The 19,314-nt window shown below is 32.0% G+C and overlaps 1 protein-coding gene across 1 annotated transcript; it reads left to right on the forward strand.

Annotated features, from left to right (window-relative positions):
• Positions 1 to 4,276: 4,276 nt before the first annotated feature.
• On the forward strand, positions 4,277 to 6,643 carry LOC111991526 (serine/threonine-protein kinase SRK2B). Its single transcript, XM_065777207.1, has 5 exons — positions 4,277 to 4,459; positions 4,549 to 4,638; positions 5,159 to 5,260; positions 5,535 to 5,627; positions 6,338 to 6,643. Exons 2-5 carry the CDS (start codon positions 4,600 to 4,602, stop codon positions 6,494 to 6,496), a joined length of 393 nt encoding a protein of 130 aa, XP_065633279.1. The 5' UTR covers positions 4,277 to 4,459; positions 4,549 to 4,599; the 3' UTR covers positions 6,497 to 6,643.
• Positions 6,644 to 19,314: the final 12,671 nt, after the last annotated feature.

Below are 19,314 nucleotides of genomic sequence, written 5' to 3' on the forward strand. Positions count from 1 at the left end.
GGATTCACGTCACACCATATTTCAGCCCTATAGGTGAGGAATTGAATTGGAACAACACATCTTTCTTTCATGGCTATGGAGGAGGTATCTACCCTAGACACTTTATATGGGTTAGGATGTGTGATCAATTTCAAGCCTAGGTAGGAAACAACGTTAGAGGACACCGCATTAATACAACTCCCGCTATCTATAATAACCTTGCAAGTTTTGTCCTCACACTTGGTGTAAGTTTGAAGATGGCACTCTTTCGCCAATCATCAATGTCTCTCTGTTGTGCCAATGCACACCTTACCACATTCACTATGGGGACACCAAAGATGTCCTTGAAATCATCAACTGGGGGATATATGGCTCTAACGCATGCGAGGTAGCTAGGATCATCTTCTCATTCTGCTTCAACATCTTGGATTTCTTTGACATTTGGGTCATACACAAGCTCCTCTAACATTTTCGACCTCTTCATCATCTTCTTGAATGACAAGGGTTCTAGAGGGACATTTAGCTACAATATGCCCAACTCCATTACATTTGAAACATTGGAGGCGAGAACCTAATCTTGAAGGCTCGTTGACCACGCCCTTTCCCTTATCATCTTTTCCTAATGGGGTGCTATTAGGGTTGACCTTAGGAGGCGGTAAGGCAAGTCTAGATTTGCTACCAAAAGGTTGAGGGTTGGTAGGGGTACTCTGAAGCTCAGAATGTTGCCAAAAGATAAATTTGGATGCTAATTCACAATTTCTAGCAAGGTCATATGCCTGGTCTAAGGTTGTGGCTCATCGGGTGATAATCTCGCCTAGTAGGTTAGCATTTAAACCTTTCTTGAACCTACTGAGCATGGCAACTTGTTCTACAACTGTTCAAATTCGCCTCTTGAATTTCTTGAATTTCTCTATATATTCAACCATAGGAGTAGTGCCTTGTTTCAGGCGATCCCATTCCTTAAGGAGGGAGCTCCCATAAGTTTGAGGAAGATAATTCCTCAAGAGTGCATCCTTCATCTCAAGCCAATCAGTAATGGGGGGTTCACGTCGTCACCTAAGGGTATCCTCAAGGTCCTCTCAGAAAAGGTCGACTCTTCCAATTAACTTTATCCTGGCATACCGCACTATCTTATCCTTAGCCCAATGGTAATAGTCAAAGAATTTCTTCATTTAACATAACCAATCAGTGAAAACCCATGGGTCTAAGCAACCATCAAAGATGGGTGCTTCTATCTTTTCCTTGGACACCCAATCATCATAATCCCTAGGCCCATTATGATTATAGTGATCATGTTTGAAGTTTGAAGCCCTATTAAAGTGACCGTGATGATTTTGTCTAAGCATGTTATTTCCTTCATGGTTATTAGTCTCTTTCTAAGATGCTTCAACTCGCTCTACCCTTTTCAATAAAGCATGGACGGTTTTTGTTAGGCCCTCCATGGTTTGCTTTAAGGAAGACTTAGGCTCCCAAGTGGATTGATGTTCAAGGTTTGACATAATGCGACCACTACGTAGATGCATACACCACTATAATTATAAATGCAATTGAGATTCCCAAAAAGTTCAAGTAATCAATTCTCAATGTAAAATCAAGGTCAAACAAGAGTGCATGTAGAGACTAGATCAATGAATCAAAGGAATAAATTGCAGTCAAGTAGTGACAGTGTTCACAATATTGAGAGATATCCCAAATGAATTGCAACTTCCACAAAATAAAAAGCTCAGCAATTAATAAAGGGAATTAGATACTTCAAAGGAGTCAGTACCTAAGCCTGGCTAAAGGATGGTTTTCTCACCTGGGGGAAGTTGGTGTGGACACGAGGTACAAGCCTCCAATTATATGCATGTATAGGAGTAGGAGCAAAGAGAAGACAACCCAACCTGTGGCCTTATGGATGGAGCTTGCTAGTAATTAGGCTTGAAGATTAAGCAAGCCCAAGCATTTAATAATTAGGGTTTTTTGTATGCATCTTGTTGTTTGCTATTTAAGCATTTTTTCTGATTATTGTAAGACAGTTTTGAGAATTATATAAACTTATGTTTCTTTTACACTTGTGCGGACTCTAGTTTTACTTGGTGCTAACTCCAAGCAACTCTTAGGTGCTGACTCCTAAGGTTTATGTTTTGTTTTGTTGTTGATTAATTATCCCATTGAAATAGTGTGGTTGTCCTACATCACCTGTCCAATATTGGGAGTTGGAATCCTTGGTTAACTTTGTGGATCTAATCTATTCGAAGTCTTTTAAGGGTGAGGGAATTGATAAACTTTGTTGGAGTCCAGCTATGAGTTGGGGTTTTGAGTTGCGAGAATATTATCATTCTTTGTCCTTGTCTAATGGCATGTCGTTTCCATGGAAATTGGATTGGCATTCAAAGGTCCCTTCTAGGGTTGCCTTCTTCTCTTGGATTGTTGCCCTAGGAAAGATTTTATCTACAATTTCCGGAAGAGAGGTACTATTGTATAGGATTGGTGCTACATGTGTAAAAGAAGTGGGAAGTCAATTGATCATCTTCTCCTTCATTGTCCTATAACTTATGAGATGTGGACAATGGTGTGCTATTTGTTTGGTCTCCAATGGGTTATGCCAAAGATGGCTATTGATATGTTTTTAGCTTGGCAAGGTACTTTAGGCAGACATTGTAATAGCTTTTTGGAATGTTGTGTCACATTGCATCATGTGGTGTCTTTGGCATGAACAAAATGCTAGAAGTTTTGAGGGATAGGAATGGTCTATTCTTGAAATTAAGGCATTTTTTGTCCCCTTTTTCTTTGTACTTTGTTGGATTGGAGGATTGCTTTTCATTTTGCTCTATGTTTGACCTTTTCAGATTTGGTTAAGTATTGTAATTTGAGAGATTGATTGTACTACTCCCTGAGTACGCCCGTGGTGTACTTGGATTGTTTTTATCCCAATAATATTTTTTCGTTACTTATAAAAAAAAAAAAAACAATTTGAATTCTATTATTATTAATTTTGATGATGTAATTTGTGGGTTTTTCGAATTGTAGGTGGTTTTGAGTTCCTATCTTAGCATTGTGTTGGAGTATGCTAAGGGTGGAAATCTACATGATAAAATTTTCAATAGTTCAAAGAAAGGGCTTGATGAAAATGTGGTTTGTTCATTGTTCTTGACTGATAGCAAGCTCCAATATTGTAAACTTTGGGTTTTGTGATTGTGGGTTTATAGTATCATGTTTGTTTGCTGAGAATGTGTAGGAAGAATAGAAAAATAGTTTGTAGATCTTTTGCGTGATTTGAAAAATCTCCATATATTAGATTCCAGTCTAGCTAGTTGGATTTTACTCTTTATTTTATTTTATTATTAAGTATGCGATTTTATTAAAATATGAGAATACTCTTTGTTCACGATTAGTTATGATTGGCCATGCATATCATTTTCCTGCATTCTGCATGATCTAAGGTCATATTCCTTGTTACTCGTTTAATTGACAGGTCTTTTTTAATTACTTACTAATGTGATTTTTTATCTCTCTCTCTCTCTCTCTCTCTCTCTCTCTCTCTCTCTATATATATATATATATATATATTAACAATTTAATTACTTTTAACCTAAACTACCAATTAGTCCAATGTATGTGATTAACCAAGTTCAATATTGCAAGCATAAACAACAAAGAACTAAAGTATGTAAAGAGACAAAATGGAAATGCAGAAAATAAAGCAAACCAAGCAAATCATTTTAAGCGAATCTCCATCATCTTTTTGTCATTAGGGACTATCCCTATTTTTAAGCGAATTTCTTCATTTTGAATCCTATCTTTCGGTGTATTTCCATTTATCCAATTTAGCACTCTAATTTTAGCTACACTCATTTTATTATAATGTTGCTTCTTAAGCCCAACATTCAAAACACAATGATGAGGACAAAGTGTTTTAAAAAAATACAAATAGTTATGTAGAAAATCCTAAAGAGTTTTAGAACTCAAAAGTGGATGGATTTTTCTTTTTTCTTTCTTCTCCCTTTAATTTCAATACTATTATATTCACGTATTTCCTTTGCAACTTTTCAGGCCAGATGTTATTTCTAGCAGCTTATATCAGGAGTTTCCTACTTGCACTCTAAGGTAATAGAAACTAACATTTATATATATATATATATATATAGACACATATATATATTTCAGTTTTAGGAAAATATATGTAGGTCCTGATATGTAGAATTATATTTGTTACATTTCTTTGCTTGCTTTTGACTTTTTCCTTATGGTCCATTTGGATTGAGGGAGAGGGAGGGGAGTAGGGTAGAGTAGAGTAGAATTAGCACAAAATTAGCTTATTTTTATCTAACTCTACTCTACTCCTCTCCACTCTCCTCCTTCTCCCCTCCATCCAAACAAGCCATTAGTTTCCTTTGTGCTAAAGGATATATGCCATAGAGATTTGAAGCCAGCGAACATCTTGTTGGATGGAAGTGATCCTCCATGCCTGAAGATTTGTGATTTTGGTTATTCAAAGGTTTAATTACATATTCAACTTCGTATGGGAAGTTTTTCTCTCAGTTATGTGTGAATTTTTTTTTCCTTTGATGTGTTTTATTTGTGCAGTCAAGTCGGCCGCATTCAAAACCCAAGTCAGCAGTAGGAACTCCACAATATATGGCACCTGAGGTTCGAGAGAGAGAGTATAATGGCAAGGTTTGTTGTCTCCTTATAATTTGCATTAAGCATTTTTTACATGCTTCATTTTTATTTATTTATTTTGCTGTTAATAACTTATAAGTCAGATTTGGATTTGCCTTGTCTTTAAATGATTCATGTATTATAATTCTGGGAAACTAAGACAATTGAATAATAATGGGTTGTTATGAATTATAAAGTTTTCCTATAAATCTATAAAATTTGATTATTTTTTGAGCTAGAGTGCTGTTTTAAGGACTGGAATTTAACATAGGTTGATGAGTGAAAAAAATACAATAGAAGTTGTGTGATACTTTCAGAAGGCAAACAATTAAGCTCTTTTCCAGCCTGGGAAGAACAAAAAGTTGTTAAACTATATTTAGCCCTGTTGTTTGAGAAGTATCTTCTTCATCTTCTTCTTCTTCTTTTTTTATTATGTTATTATTATTATTTTTTATATATATTTATATTGGAGTGCAAAGGATATAATGCCATTGACTTTGCAGGTCCTATTTAATTTTTCTTCATGTTTGTTCAGTTGGCAGATTTATGGTCATATGGAGTGATTCTTTATAATATGCTGGTGGGGGAACACCCAAATTATAGACCAAATGATACAGGGGAAACCAGTAATGTTTATGTAATTTACCTTCATTTTGGCCATCTTTAAAATTAAGAGAGGTGTTACATCCGTAACATTTTCACAATGTTTTTACAACAAATCATAGGTGGTTAGTTGATATTGGTTCAAATTTGAACCTAACACTAAGATCACTTTTTTGCCCCAACAATAACAACCTGCCACTTAGGATTTGCTGTAAAAATATTGTGAAAATGTTATCAACATATCATTCCTCTAAAATTAATGTTTCTTATTTTAGCGGTTTAATGCTTCCTTTATCATTCTTATGCAGGAAACAAATGCATGTCCATTCTCTCTTCCAGACTCTTTATCTCTAGATTCTAAAGATCTCCTTGCTCGCATGCTTGTTGTAGATCATGGAAAGGTACATAACAGTCGTAACTACGTATGACGCTAAGTTGCATATCTTTGCTTATAAATTGGATAACTTGCTTTGGAAAGACGTGAACAACATTGTGTTACCCCCGGGCCACTATTATGAATCTGAAATGTCTTGGGAGATTTGAGGTTTTAGTTTCTTGAAAAATTCTATCTATCTATCAGAAAAAGAAAAAAAAATATGGCCTTCTACGATCATAGACATTAGTTTTCTCTCTGTCTCAAACATTATAGACAAACCCAAAACTTGAGGCCAAAAATGTAAAGAACAACAATAACAATCACCTAAGAGTTAGCACCTAAAGTTGCTTGGAGTTTGTACCAATAATGATAGAAAACCTAGGAGTCAACACTTAAGGTTGGTTAGAGTCAACAACAGACTATTGGAAATCTCTCTCTTTTTTTTCTTTTTTTTTAATGTGTTATATAACTCAAAAGGCACAAGTATGGTGTGTAGGACATGTTTTTATGGAGTATAGAAAAGGTTTATTGCATAACAGGTGTAAGAGATAGACATGGGTCTGTGGGTGAATTTTTTTTAATTTAGTCCTTGTCCTTGATTTCTTTTTAATTTTTTGTTAATCAACTGTTCTGTCATTGATTTTGAAGTCTTTCTCATCATTTATGATAAATAGATTGAGAAGTTGTTTATATCATGTTTGCTTTCTTTCTTTTTTATTTTATTCCTCTTGGCAGAGGATCACCATTGAGGATGTCAACAAACACCAGTGGTTTAAGGAGAGGGAACTACCAGAAGCAATTCAAGTTACGAAAGAAAATCCAAGATTGTCCCACCAAAGTGATGAAGAGATAGAGAAAATTGTTGAAGAAGCCAAATCTGTGGAGGAAGAATAAGATGGAATTTGAGGAGATTAACATAAAACTAAACAGCCACCACTACAACAAAAAATGTATATTACAACAAAAAAATCGTTGCAATAACATCGAAGTCATTGCAATAGTTTATGCGAAGTGTTGCAATAAAATTTGAGGTAATGAGTTTGTGCTACAAAAAATTTTTGTTGCAATAAACCTTAAATATTTTAATGAAAATTTTGATGTAATAATATATTTGCTATTGCAATAAACAATTTATTACTTTGAATATCTTATAGCAATAGGCTATTATTTCATGAATTTTATTACAATAGATTGTAAAGAATTGACAAAAACAATTTGGGTTCAAACTATTGCAATGGTATATTTATTGTAATAGTTATTTTTTTTCATATCTTTTCTTACAATATATTGTAAAATAATTGGAATTAGATCATTATAATAATATAGTCATTGCAACTTCATGTTTGTCATTGTAATAGATTATAAAATAATTGATATTTTAGTTATTGCAATGTTAAATTTGTTGTAATAAGCCATCTCTTTGAAATTTCTATTATAATATATCGTAAAATATATAATTGGCATCAAGTTATTACAATGATTTCTTCAATTTAAGTTATTAAAAAAATTGATTTCTTCAATTTAAGTTATTGCAAAAAATTTCTAAATTCAATTTAGTATTAAAATCTCTATTGCAACTAAAAATTATAAATTAATACAACTAATTATTATTAATGTAATAATTTACTATTTTTAAGTTACTATTGCAACGACTTTTAATTTTTAGATGTGATATTATGTCTAATACCACTACACTAATTTTGTTGTATTAACACTTAATGTAATAGACTTATTTTGGTGTAGTGCACTAAAAGCACAGTAGAGGCATATGGTCTATTATAGTATAGAACAGAAACATCAAAGCTTAAGTGGCTAATGAAATCAAATTTAGAAGCTACATATGTGTAGGAATTAACATCAGTGATGATGATGATGATGACTAATAAGAATGCCATACTGAGTGAGAAGGGTGTAGTACTAAGTAGGGGTGTGCAAAAAACCCAAAAACCAAAAAAAACCACTTCAAACCAACCGAACCATTGCCAAAACTTTGATTTGGTTTTGGTTTTATTATGTTAAAAACCGAAATTTTTGGTTCGGTTTTTGGTGGCAGACTTTCATGCACCGAATCGATTGAAACCGAACCAAATATATTATTATATTATATTATTATATTAAATATATAATATAATTTTTGTAAATATATTGAGTTTTAGGCCTTTGTTAGTTTATATATATATTCTTTGCTTTGGGCCTCCCTTAGCTTATATGTGCTTTGGGCCTCCATCATTTTTATTTTAAAACATTTGGGCCTTGGCTTTTCGTTTTATCTGATCAGATCATCAAACCATCCGGCCTTGGCTTTTCCTTTTAATGATTTATCTTTTTAAACTAATACTTATCAAAAAACTAATAAACTTATCCAAAAAAAAAAAACTAATAAAACCTGATCAAACCATCACGCTTCTATCTCTCTCACACTCATGCCTCATCACTCTCTCTTTCTCTCTCTCTCTCTTTCTCTCTCAGCCTCCATCACTCCCTCTCACACACACTGGCCTTCATCAGTCCGCATCTGCTACCGGCCTTCATGACTACTCACGCCGGCCTTTGCGTCTCTCATGGTATGACTCTTCTCTTTTATTTCTATCCCTTCTTTTTCTTTGTCTATCTCTGAATATCATGAGAGTACCATCTGGTCTACTAGGGCTTCTTCTTTTGCAATATTTTGATTAAATTTCTTCGTTTCACATTGCATATTCCAGCACCTCAAATGGGTACGCTTCACTTTTCTAAGTTTTCTTACTTCCTTTTCAAACCGACCGAAATTGCAATAAAACCGAAACCGATTGATTTCCAATTATTTCGGTCGGTTTCGGTTGAGAATTTCACAAACCAAAATTTTCGGTTTTGGTTGGCCAAACACAAACAAACCAATCGAATCGAACCGATTACACCCCTAGTATCAAGTAACAACATTTCTCCACTTAAATTTAAGAGATTTGGATTTCAATCTTTGCCTATGCTAAAAACATTGGTGTTTTGGTTTAATGATAAAGAGCTATTAGTATTTATAAGGATTATTATAAATAAATACTAATAAGTAGTTTTTTTTGTTATATAGGAAATAAAAGTTTAAACCTTATGCCAGACTAAAGTCATGTGAATCTTTTTATTTTATTTTTTTTTATTTTATAATAATTAAGTTATGTGAATTCTAATCCGAAATCAATTCAACTTCTCCATTCAATTTGTAGGCCACAATTTACCCAAATTATATAGTGGTGGCTTCAAGAATATTTTTTAGGGAGGGCATTAAAAAACTTAAATGAAAAAAAAATTAATAAAAGAGAACTTGAATATATCGACTTATTAACAAAAAAAAATTGAAATTGTACAATTTCATTCTATAAGTTTTCAAATTTTGAATTGTTATATGATAGTTCATTATGAATATTTACTACTACTGTGGGTAGTTATGACCATTTTATTTTGTTAAATTTGTTTAACATTTTTATTTTTATGCGGTTGTTATTATCTATTTGTCTTTGTTTTTATAAAAATATTTTAAACTAAATGAATAAACTCAACTCATTAGTTTTGTATTAATTATTGACACACACAACCATACTCATTCATACATAAATAATATACTACATGTTTACTTAACCAATCAAATACTTGAATAACCACTAACTTTACAAATTTTTTCTTGAATTTTTCTAAATTTATAATAAAAAGTTATTATAACATGATAACAATAGACACATATGCAACAAACCCTCTCTATTTCCTAATTACTAAATTATATAAAATAATATTATATTTAGGGTCATGTCAACGGATATCCTTAGAGCAATTGTTATATTTTCCATGAAAGTGATGTCGAAACATTTCCCTTATATTTATATTGTACACAGAAACTTCCACACACATCATTATTTACACAAATAACATTATAACAAAAAGTAATGCACAAAATCAATATTAGATATACTCACACACATGTAATATAAAGAATAATGCTAGAAATATAAACTATTTATAATAAAGAGTGACACTTACAATCCAAAAACACTTATCTTTACTCTTAGAGTTGGAAATATTTTAAGTCAGGGTGTACAAAAATAATATTTTTAAAAATAAATTGAAGTATTTAACTAAAAAATATATATTACATATTAAAAAAAATTGAAGTCAGGGAGTTCATTTGAACCCCCTGAACAAAGTGTAACGTCGCCCCTAACCAGCGATGACTTTCATGACTATTTGGCTACTTTTTATTGTTCTCATGACTATTTGGCTACTTTTTATTGTTCTTCCACCTTAACATGATTCGTTTAGACTATCAAATATTATACAAACAAGAAAACTTCTGAAGGGATTTTTTTTTTTTTTTTGATGTGATAGGGGATTTTCTTTTGCTAGTGATGACTCTATACTGCAACTGATTCCTAAAGAGTAAATGATCATTTGCAAAACTTGTGGCACTTTGCTTGATCATTATCAGACCATTGCATATCTTTAGTATGATGGTCACTCCATAAGATAAGTATTTGTGAGGTGTGGGGGGTAAGGGTCAGAGTTTAAATCTCCAAAAGAGAGTTTCACACATATATACACTTAGATAAGTATTGTATCAAAATTATAAAACTTATAATGTAGGTAGGATCATTTACTGCCATGGATCACCTTAAGAAGTGATCATTTGTGAAATAAATACTCCTATAATAAAGTGATTGACTCATTAGAAACTGTCCCTTGAATCTTGATGACCATTACTTTTCGATGGTGATCAGATTACATATCAATTGAACTTATCTATCAGAGGCATAACAAAAGTGACTTGAGAAAAGATAACCACATTTTCTAACCCAAAACCGGTGTTTAACAAATCACAAAATAAAAATAATTATTATATTTTTGAAATGATACCAATCATATGTGTTTGGTTTGTAAGTTAATTAAAGTAAATTTGTCAGTAGCTTTAATATTTTCCATTAATCAAATAAAAATGAATTGTCAAGAGTCCCGATGATATTTTAGTAGAAATTGGCTGAAAATTATAATCTCCCTTCCAAATAATCAATTTCATGGTTTATATTAGATAATTATGAATCTAAAGGTATCAAGCGTAATACTAGGAACACAATATTCTCCGCAACTTCTTTTACAATTGTTGATGTAGGCATATAGCTTGTTGTTATTAGAATAACTTCACTTCCATCTAGATTCACCACTTCACTTAGTTCATTACTAATATCATTTTTATTACACACAAATCAAACAACAGGACATATAATTATGAAAAAAGTTGGCATCCTATACTTTTTTTCCCCATTGGTTATAAATATTGTTACATAACACCTCTCCAGGACCAGCCCTAGGCCATGGCCTAAGGCCCCCTAACATAAAAAGGCCCCCAAATATTGGGCGGTAAGTGTTTTTTTTTTTTTTTTTTTTTTTGAGGGGGACAAAAAAAAGTGTGAGTTAGGTGTATATTTTATTCCAATATTAAGAAGGCCTAAAATATTAGAGTTGTGCTAGTATATTACAAGTTTTATTACATAGGTCCTATGAATTGATATGTTACTAATGAAGTAATTCAATACTCATTTATTATTTTGTTGAAGTACCACCTCATTGTCACATCAATTTGTAAGCTTTTTGTAGTAAAATTTGTAATAAGTTTAGCATGTTCTCCACACACACAAAAAAAAAATAATAATAATAAAAATAATAAAAATACAACACATTCACCATTAAGTGTATGAAAAATGCTAAAGCTAATACAAATTTTAGGAAAAAAAATTTACAAACTGATGTGACAAGAATATGATCAGTGTTACTTAAATAATATAATAAAATGAATGTTTGAATAACTTTTCTTTTATTAGTGATATGCCAATTTGTAGAACCTATATAGTAATTATTATTAGCTTTTTGGGTGAATTAGTCATATTAATAAGTAAGAATTAATAATGGATTTGAAATTAAATAAAAATAAATAAATATTATTTAAGTGATATTTAGATGTAAAATGGCCGTTATAAAATTCTCACCTTAGGCCTCAAACAATCTTGGGCTGGTCCTGCGCCTCTCCCATGGGCTCAAACAGATAGAAGCCTCATGTTCGATCCCCATGCATCCGGCTCGACTCAACGAGTGGTGAGATCCTATACTTACTGAAATTCTAAAAATGGTGGTAATAAATGTTAACGGATTAAGTGGACCTATCCATTCAATTCTTGGGGAGGCCATGGGACTATGACCGCAAAATTATCACATTTATTCAAGGAAAACGCTTAAAGTTCTCACATTTATTCCAAGCCATATACAAGTTACCTTGGAATTAAGAAGTTCAAAGGTGAAAGCTATTGAGATTCAGGCTAATGGTCTATCTAAATCCCTGAACTTATCACATTCTACCTGGCTTATATATAAAGCAGCAAGTGTCTCTCTTCCTCACACTCTCAAAAGAAGAAGAAACACAAAAAAAGCAATCATGTCAGGAAAACCTAATAAGAAGATAGCATTCGGGTATGCTGGGGTAGTGATCACAAGCAGTAGTGAGGGCAGCTCAAGCAAAAAAATGTTGAATAAACAGATCACAAGCAGTGAGGGCTGCTCAAGCAAACGAGTTTTGAACAAAGTGACCGAATTAAATAGTTCATCGCGTATGATCTTCAAAGACAAGCACACCTCATGTTCAAGTCATTTTGCCAAGCAGCTTAAGACAGAAAAGTTTGTGGACAATAGTAGTGGAAAGTTGGGGTACAAAGATGAGGTCAAGTGCACATCTGGTCTCAAGTTCAATGACAAGTTACTGGGGAATACCACAGAGTTCGAGACCCAAGTCAAGTTCAAGAAAACTGTTTATCCCAACAAGAGTGCCTCAAAGTTCAACAATAAAGAAATTAACTATTACTAGGTTTTCCTTTCTATTCCAAATAAAAATAAATAAATAAACTAGTACTAGGTTTCCTTATTTAGTTTTTTTATAATTTATAGTATAACTGCTCTCTTGCTTTGCTATGTCTTTTAAAGTTTAATGGTTTCTCTCTCATATGGGGATTGGCTTGTGATGGATTTCATTTTTCTCCTTTAATAATGTCAAAGTAGTAATTCTTTTTTTTAGTGAGTAATGTCGAAATTGTTGTATTTTGATGGACCAAATTAGTTGTGAATTTGATCTGTGCATATATATATATATATATATGAGATGGATTTAAGTTACACCTGATGTAACTCTACAAAAGTTACACATTTTTTAGACTTTAGATTTCTAAAAGATCATCTTCTCAAAAAAAAAAAAAGATTTCTAAAAGATCTAACAGTTAAAAAAAACATCATTAAATATGATCGCTTCCACTTTATTACCTAATTAATACTAGCATTCTCTCTCTCTCTCTCTCTCTCTCTCTCTCTCTCTCTCTCTCTCCTTATTTATTGATTTCCAAGAGATAATATTTTACTAATTAATACTAGCATTCTCTCTCTCTCTCTCTCTCTCTCTCTCTCTCTCTCTCTCTCTCCTTATTTATTGATTTCCAAGAGATAATATTTTGTTCAACACAACTTAAACAAAAAATCTAAATTTTTGGTTAGACTGCGTTGAAGCAGCAGATAACTTTTTTTTTTTTTTTTAATTTACGGTGAAAATAGAAGTATATATTTGTGTAAACATAAAACAAAGAAAAAATTGAGTTTGAACACATGGGCTACCCTGGTGGGCCATGGCTGCCAAACACCAGTAAACAAAAAGTTCCATCAAATTTTTTTTTTTTTAAACTTCCAATTGGCCCTTAAAAAAAACAAAACAAGTCTGATCCTATCATACACTAAACAGAACATAGCTACTGATATATCCATAACTTTTTTCTGGTTAGACTACGTTAAAATTCCATATATCATATATCTTTTATTAGACTACATTTAAAATACATAGCACAGCTATCAAAGTTATCAGCAGCTATGGCTGCGTTTAGGTCCCTATGGCAAAATTGGTGTTTCCAAATCATAAGATAGGAATCACGAATTGCCAAACAACTACTTAGGACCTTTAGTTTTGGATTCATCCTCGACTCTAATAGTATGTTTGAGTTTGACAACATGGAAGTGAAAGGAAAGAAATAAGAAGATTAATGAAAACTTGATAGCTATGTTGTGTACTTTGAAAATATAATGGATATATCATAAAAGAATGGAATATATAGATTTTTTTGTTTAAATTCCAGCTATATTGCGTACTTTAAATGCTTTTTCTGGTTAGACTGCGTTTGATATATGTTGTATCAAGGGGCGTTTGATATATGGAATTTAACTTTAGACTGCGTTTAAAGTACTTTAAACGCTTTTTCTGGATATAGCTATATTTTTTATGATATATGGAATTTAAAAAAAAAAAAAATTATCTGATGAGAAAAAGTTATCTAATAAAAAAAAAAAAGTTATTTGCTACTTCAATGCAGTCCAACCAGAAAATTAAATTTTTTGTTTAAGTTGTGTTGAACAAAATATTACTACTATCATTTCTCCAAAAACAATATACATATATATTACTATTATCTCTTGGAAAGCAATAAATAAGGAGAGAGAGAATGCTAATATTAATTAGGTAATAAAGTAGAAGCAATCATATTTAATGATGTTTTTTTTAACCGTTAGATCTTTTAGAAATCTACGGTCTAAAAAAAGTGTAACTTTTGTATAGTTACACCAGGTGTAACTTGAACCCATCTATATATATATATATATATTTATAATTTTTTAGTATATTGATTTGATAATAAAGATCTATTATCAGGAGCAGATGTCATATATTAAAATTTTCTTAAAAATATATTGTTACAAGCAGAGGAGGAGGGAATTTGAAAATTTGAACCCTCTTTCTACTCATAAATGAAACTATTCAATGTCTCAAGAATTGAGACTTAAACCCTACGAATTTTGGTTGGAGTTCACATGAGTCTTGATTCTTGATGCCCAACATCAATTAAGAAACTCAAGTCAGGATGTTTCTTCAGGATTTAAAACCCAACTGCAAAAAAGTATTCCGTACACCTCAAATCTCTCTCATCTCGTCCCCCAAAGTGAGATTCCATTCATGAAACTCCACCAACTAGATCAAGTGATTCCGATCATATTCTTTCTCCTTACCAAATTTGCTATCATCTTGGGCACTCTAGGATAAGTTATTATCATCAAATTTTCCATCGTCTTGTGCCACAACTTTTTTCAATCTAATGTGGTAAGTAGCGAAGCTTGGAAGGTTTTGAAAATTTTCATTTCAAATTTAAAATTTGGCTTCTCACAATGTGGAATCTATATTTTAAACATTTTTAATTGGCTTCTCACAATGTATTTAGATTATATAAAACAAGTTTTCAAAAAATTGATAGATTTTGAAATTCAATAATTTAGAGGATTGTCTTACGATAATAAGTAAAAAAAATTTGTACTGACATGGCATGATTGTAAATAAATTGAAAATAGTGGGCCCTATAAATTTGCCAAAACTTTTATATCTCTAAAATTTAGGAACTTATCTTTATCATAAAAAAATCTCAAGCTTCAATTTTGAAGCTTATACTTATCCTTTCCATCATTATCCCTAAAAAGAAATTACTTGTTTTTTTCTTTTTATGAAAGAAAAAAAGAGTCTTACGCATATGATCATTGACCCAGCCCAATTGAAGCCGAAAAACTCGTGGAGCACCCTTGGGTATGTTAGGGCTATCCACGTCGTGTTACAGTATTTATATAAAGCGCACAACTTGAATCAAGCAACTTTTGGACCTGCAAGTATAACCTAATTCGAGACTCCTACCAATGCACCACATCCTTGAGAGCAAATTACTTATTATCTTCATGTCACTTCTTTAAATAAATAAATATATATATATATATATTAATTTTTTCTCAAAAGTAAAAACTGGTCTCCCAAATATTTTTTTTCTTTCAATATTTTGAAATCATTTTTTAAAATGGGAGTCAAACATGTATATATAAAAAATTATAAAATGTGTTTATCACACAAACTGTTTTATACATCCAAAAAAACAACTCAACAAGTATTATCCAAAAATTAGTTTTACATTCAATTAAAAAAAAAAAACTAGTTTCACAGTGTTTTGAAAACAAAACAAAAATCCAATTACAAACAAGCCCTATATAAATAAATAAATAAATAAAATTGGGCTATTAAATGTTATTGGGCGTAAAAACCCCTAATTCATTTACTCCCTTTCCTTTTCTCCGTAAAATTCTCTCAATTTCAACTGTGTGCCGCAACCCACTTCTACCCTCCTCACAGGGACCCCTTTCCTTTCCTACCATTGTCCACGTTGGGCTCTATAGAAGTCAGTCTCTGAAGTTTTTAACTTTCATGACCACTTTTATATCTTCTCTCCTCTCTTTTTATATATAGACATGGCCTAGTGCTAGTAGTAACAGTTTAACTTTAATCACTTAGAGCAATTTTGGTGAGGCACAAAAAAGAATAAAAAGGCTAATAAGTATTAACATTTTTAGAGCAAGTGGAGTTAATCAACTATGAAAAGGCTAATCTTTTTTTACCATGCTTTCTCTTTTTCTTAGCCGCACAATAAAAGAATCCTACTTTTCTAAGACTATTAATTAGTTCAAAAATGTGGCTTTAAGAAATGGCATCAGTTCACACCGAAAATCCTTTTTTTTTATTCAGCCAAAAAAAAAAGGTACGGCTTTGACTAATTAAAGTCGCACTACACACACAAAAACTAGGACTTGGAGGCTGTTCGAGGCAAATTGATTTGAAATAATAATGATAATTATTTCAGAACAACCATAATAATAGATATTGAATTATCAAAAAAAAAAAAATCATGGTAGTGAAAATTTAGGTGAAGTTGGTTAGGTGTTATGACATTGTTTTGAGAAATCTTGAGATATGATTGTGAAACCATTACTTAGTGGTTTCAATTAATGGGTAGCATTCCTAGAGGAATTGGGAAAAAAGGAAAAGAGGAGGAACCAACTTCACAATGGACCTATAGGACCATGAGAAATACTGTATAATCTTGATCTTCATTATAACGGAAAAATCTGCACTGGGGTGCTTAAGTTAATAGCATAGTATTCCGTTATAGTTGATAGTTGATATTATGATGTTTTGATGTGTATGTTGATATTCATTTGAAAACTCACCGTTATAGGTTCTAGCTAGTGACTTCTGGAGCACACGGTGGAAAAGGCTTAAGGTAAGTGGGATTTACACGCTACACCCTTTTGCATTATCAATATTTGTTGGTAAACCCATTTGGATGTTCAATTTTAATATTTCTTCAATGTTTTTAACGCATTGGAAGTCTCTTTACATTTGTATTGTTGATATTCGTGACCCTTTTAGTTCATCACTTTGTTATAACTATTGAGCTACTGTCTTTGTGAAATTAAATTTGATCTTGTTTATATACTCCCTTCATAAAATCCCTTGCCATGAGATAATTTCAGTGACCCCGCCCATGGGGGCGCAATACACGCTACACCCTTTTGCATTATCAATATTTGTTGGTAAACCCATTTGGATGTTCAATTTTAATATTTCTTCAATGTTTTTAACGCATTGGAAGTCTCTTTACATTTGTATTGTTGATATTCGTGACCCTTTTAGTTCATCACTTTGTTATAACTATTGAGCTACTGTCTTTGTGAAATTAAATTTGATCTTGTTTATATACTCCCTTCATAAAATCCCTTGCCATGAGATAATTTCAGTGACCCCGCCCATGGGGGCGCAATACATAAGCCATGATTTGAATCATGTGTTTGATGTTGTGGATGTGGATGTTGGGAGTTAGGAGTTGATGGAGGCTATTTATTTTTCAATGACCCTACCCGTGGGGGAAAAACACATGGGTAACTCTGTCCACGGAGGTAATACACGGTACTTCTTGAGGAAATTCTCATAGTTTAGGATTTCAAGTGTAATTTGAATAAGATTGCTTTTGTGAGGAGTTATCTAGATTTCTTGTTTATGTATAAATCTTGTGGAGTTTGGAGCAATTGGTTACTTTGGAAATTAGACAATTTATCATGTGCTTTTATTTTGGAGACTGAATTTATTTGCTTTAGAGATTTTCTATTGCGGATAATATATGGATTTCATGGATTGAAATTTTCAGGCGTTACATTTATGGATCCCATCGAGCTCTAGACTAACTTTAGTTTACTTGTATAATCCACATACTTGTCCAACTCTTATATTTCTTGTATTTCATTCATATGTCTTCCTATATAAAGGCGCTTCCTTTACCATTTATTCGCTTAATCACAGTGCTTATCATTTTTTCCCCGGTTCATACATAGACCAGCAAGTGTCTCTCTACCTGATTCGCTCAAAAGAAGAAAACAAAAAAACAATAATGGCAGAAGAACAGAAAAAAACAATGGCAGAAGAACCAGTATATAGAACCGGATTAGCTATCGTGACAGAAAGCAGTGAGGGTGGGTCAAAAGAAGAAAACCAAAAAACTATAAGGGCAGAAGAACCGGTATATAGAACTGGTTATGCAATCGTGACAGAAAATCTCTGAATGAATCGGGTAAGGTGGAGACTCCCAAAGACAAGTACAGTTGGACCCCCAAAGACAAGTACAGTTGGATGTTCAAGTAATTTTACCAAGCAGCATATAAGGCGGAAAAGTTCTTTGACAAACATAGAGGATGGTCTAAATTAACAGCCTTATGTTTTTTAATGGTCTCTCTCTTGGGGGGATTAGATTGTTATGGATTTCATTTTACTTTGATTAATTTCTTAGCAGTATTTTGATGGATCTAACTAGTTGTGACTTTTTTGTTTGATGGATCTAAACCGTTTTATTTATTGGTATGAGACTCATGGTTTATCATTTGTGCCTATATATATGTCATGTATAGCAGGAATTTTGACTATTGAATCGAAATCAGAAGAACTAAAGTGAAGTTTGTAGATTATCCTTACGTTAAAACCTAGAATATCATCTCTTAAGACAATATGTTGTGTGTAGTATAATTTACCTCATTTTTTCCTAAAAGTTAGGATAACTTTTGAATGGAGTTGATGGTGTACATTTTTGTTAGACTTAGTTTCATCCTCCCTCCTCTTTGTTTATTTGTTTCTTAAAAAAAATTACTGATTTTTTTTTTTTTTGAGAATCCAAAGTGTCCAAACTTAAGATTATATGACTAGTGCTAGAATTTAGAGTGAACTTTATATATATAATTCAATAGTTAAAGGGAGATACAGCAAGTGTCAATTACTTGAAGTGTTGAACTTCTACTTTATTATATTTTGCAGTCCAAGGCACTTGAAAGGATATTAAATTAGTACAATAATATGGACACAACAATTTATTCATCCTTTTATTTTAACAATTCTAAACTTTGATTAGACCAACATCACTTTCACAAGGTTTTAACACAAATATCATCATTTTATTAGAACTAATAAACAAACCCCTCATTAGTATTAAAAAAGATTGTGAAAATTAATGTTTTCTTAGTGTTCGTTTGTGAACAGTTTATTTAGTTGAAATTGAAATTTTTTTGCTGAAAGTACTGTAGATAAAGCTAAAAGTTAGCTGAGACCCATGAATAGTAATTAAAAGTATAGTGACTCATGAATTATAGCAAAAATAAGCTGTAAGTGTAGATAAAGTGAAAAATTCAGCTCATCCCAAACGCATACTTGGACTTATTATTTATTTTATGAATTTAAGTTGGCCACTAACTCATGGAGGGTTTCTCTCATA

The sequence above is a fragment of the Quercus suber genome, unplaced genomic scaffold, assembly GCF_002906115.3.
Source record: "Quercus suber isolate HL8 unplaced genomic scaffold, Cork oak 2.0 scaffold_151, whole genome shotgun sequence".
Lineage (NCBI taxonomy): Eukaryota > Viridiplantae > Streptophyta > Magnoliopsida > Fagales > Fagaceae > Quercus > Quercus suber.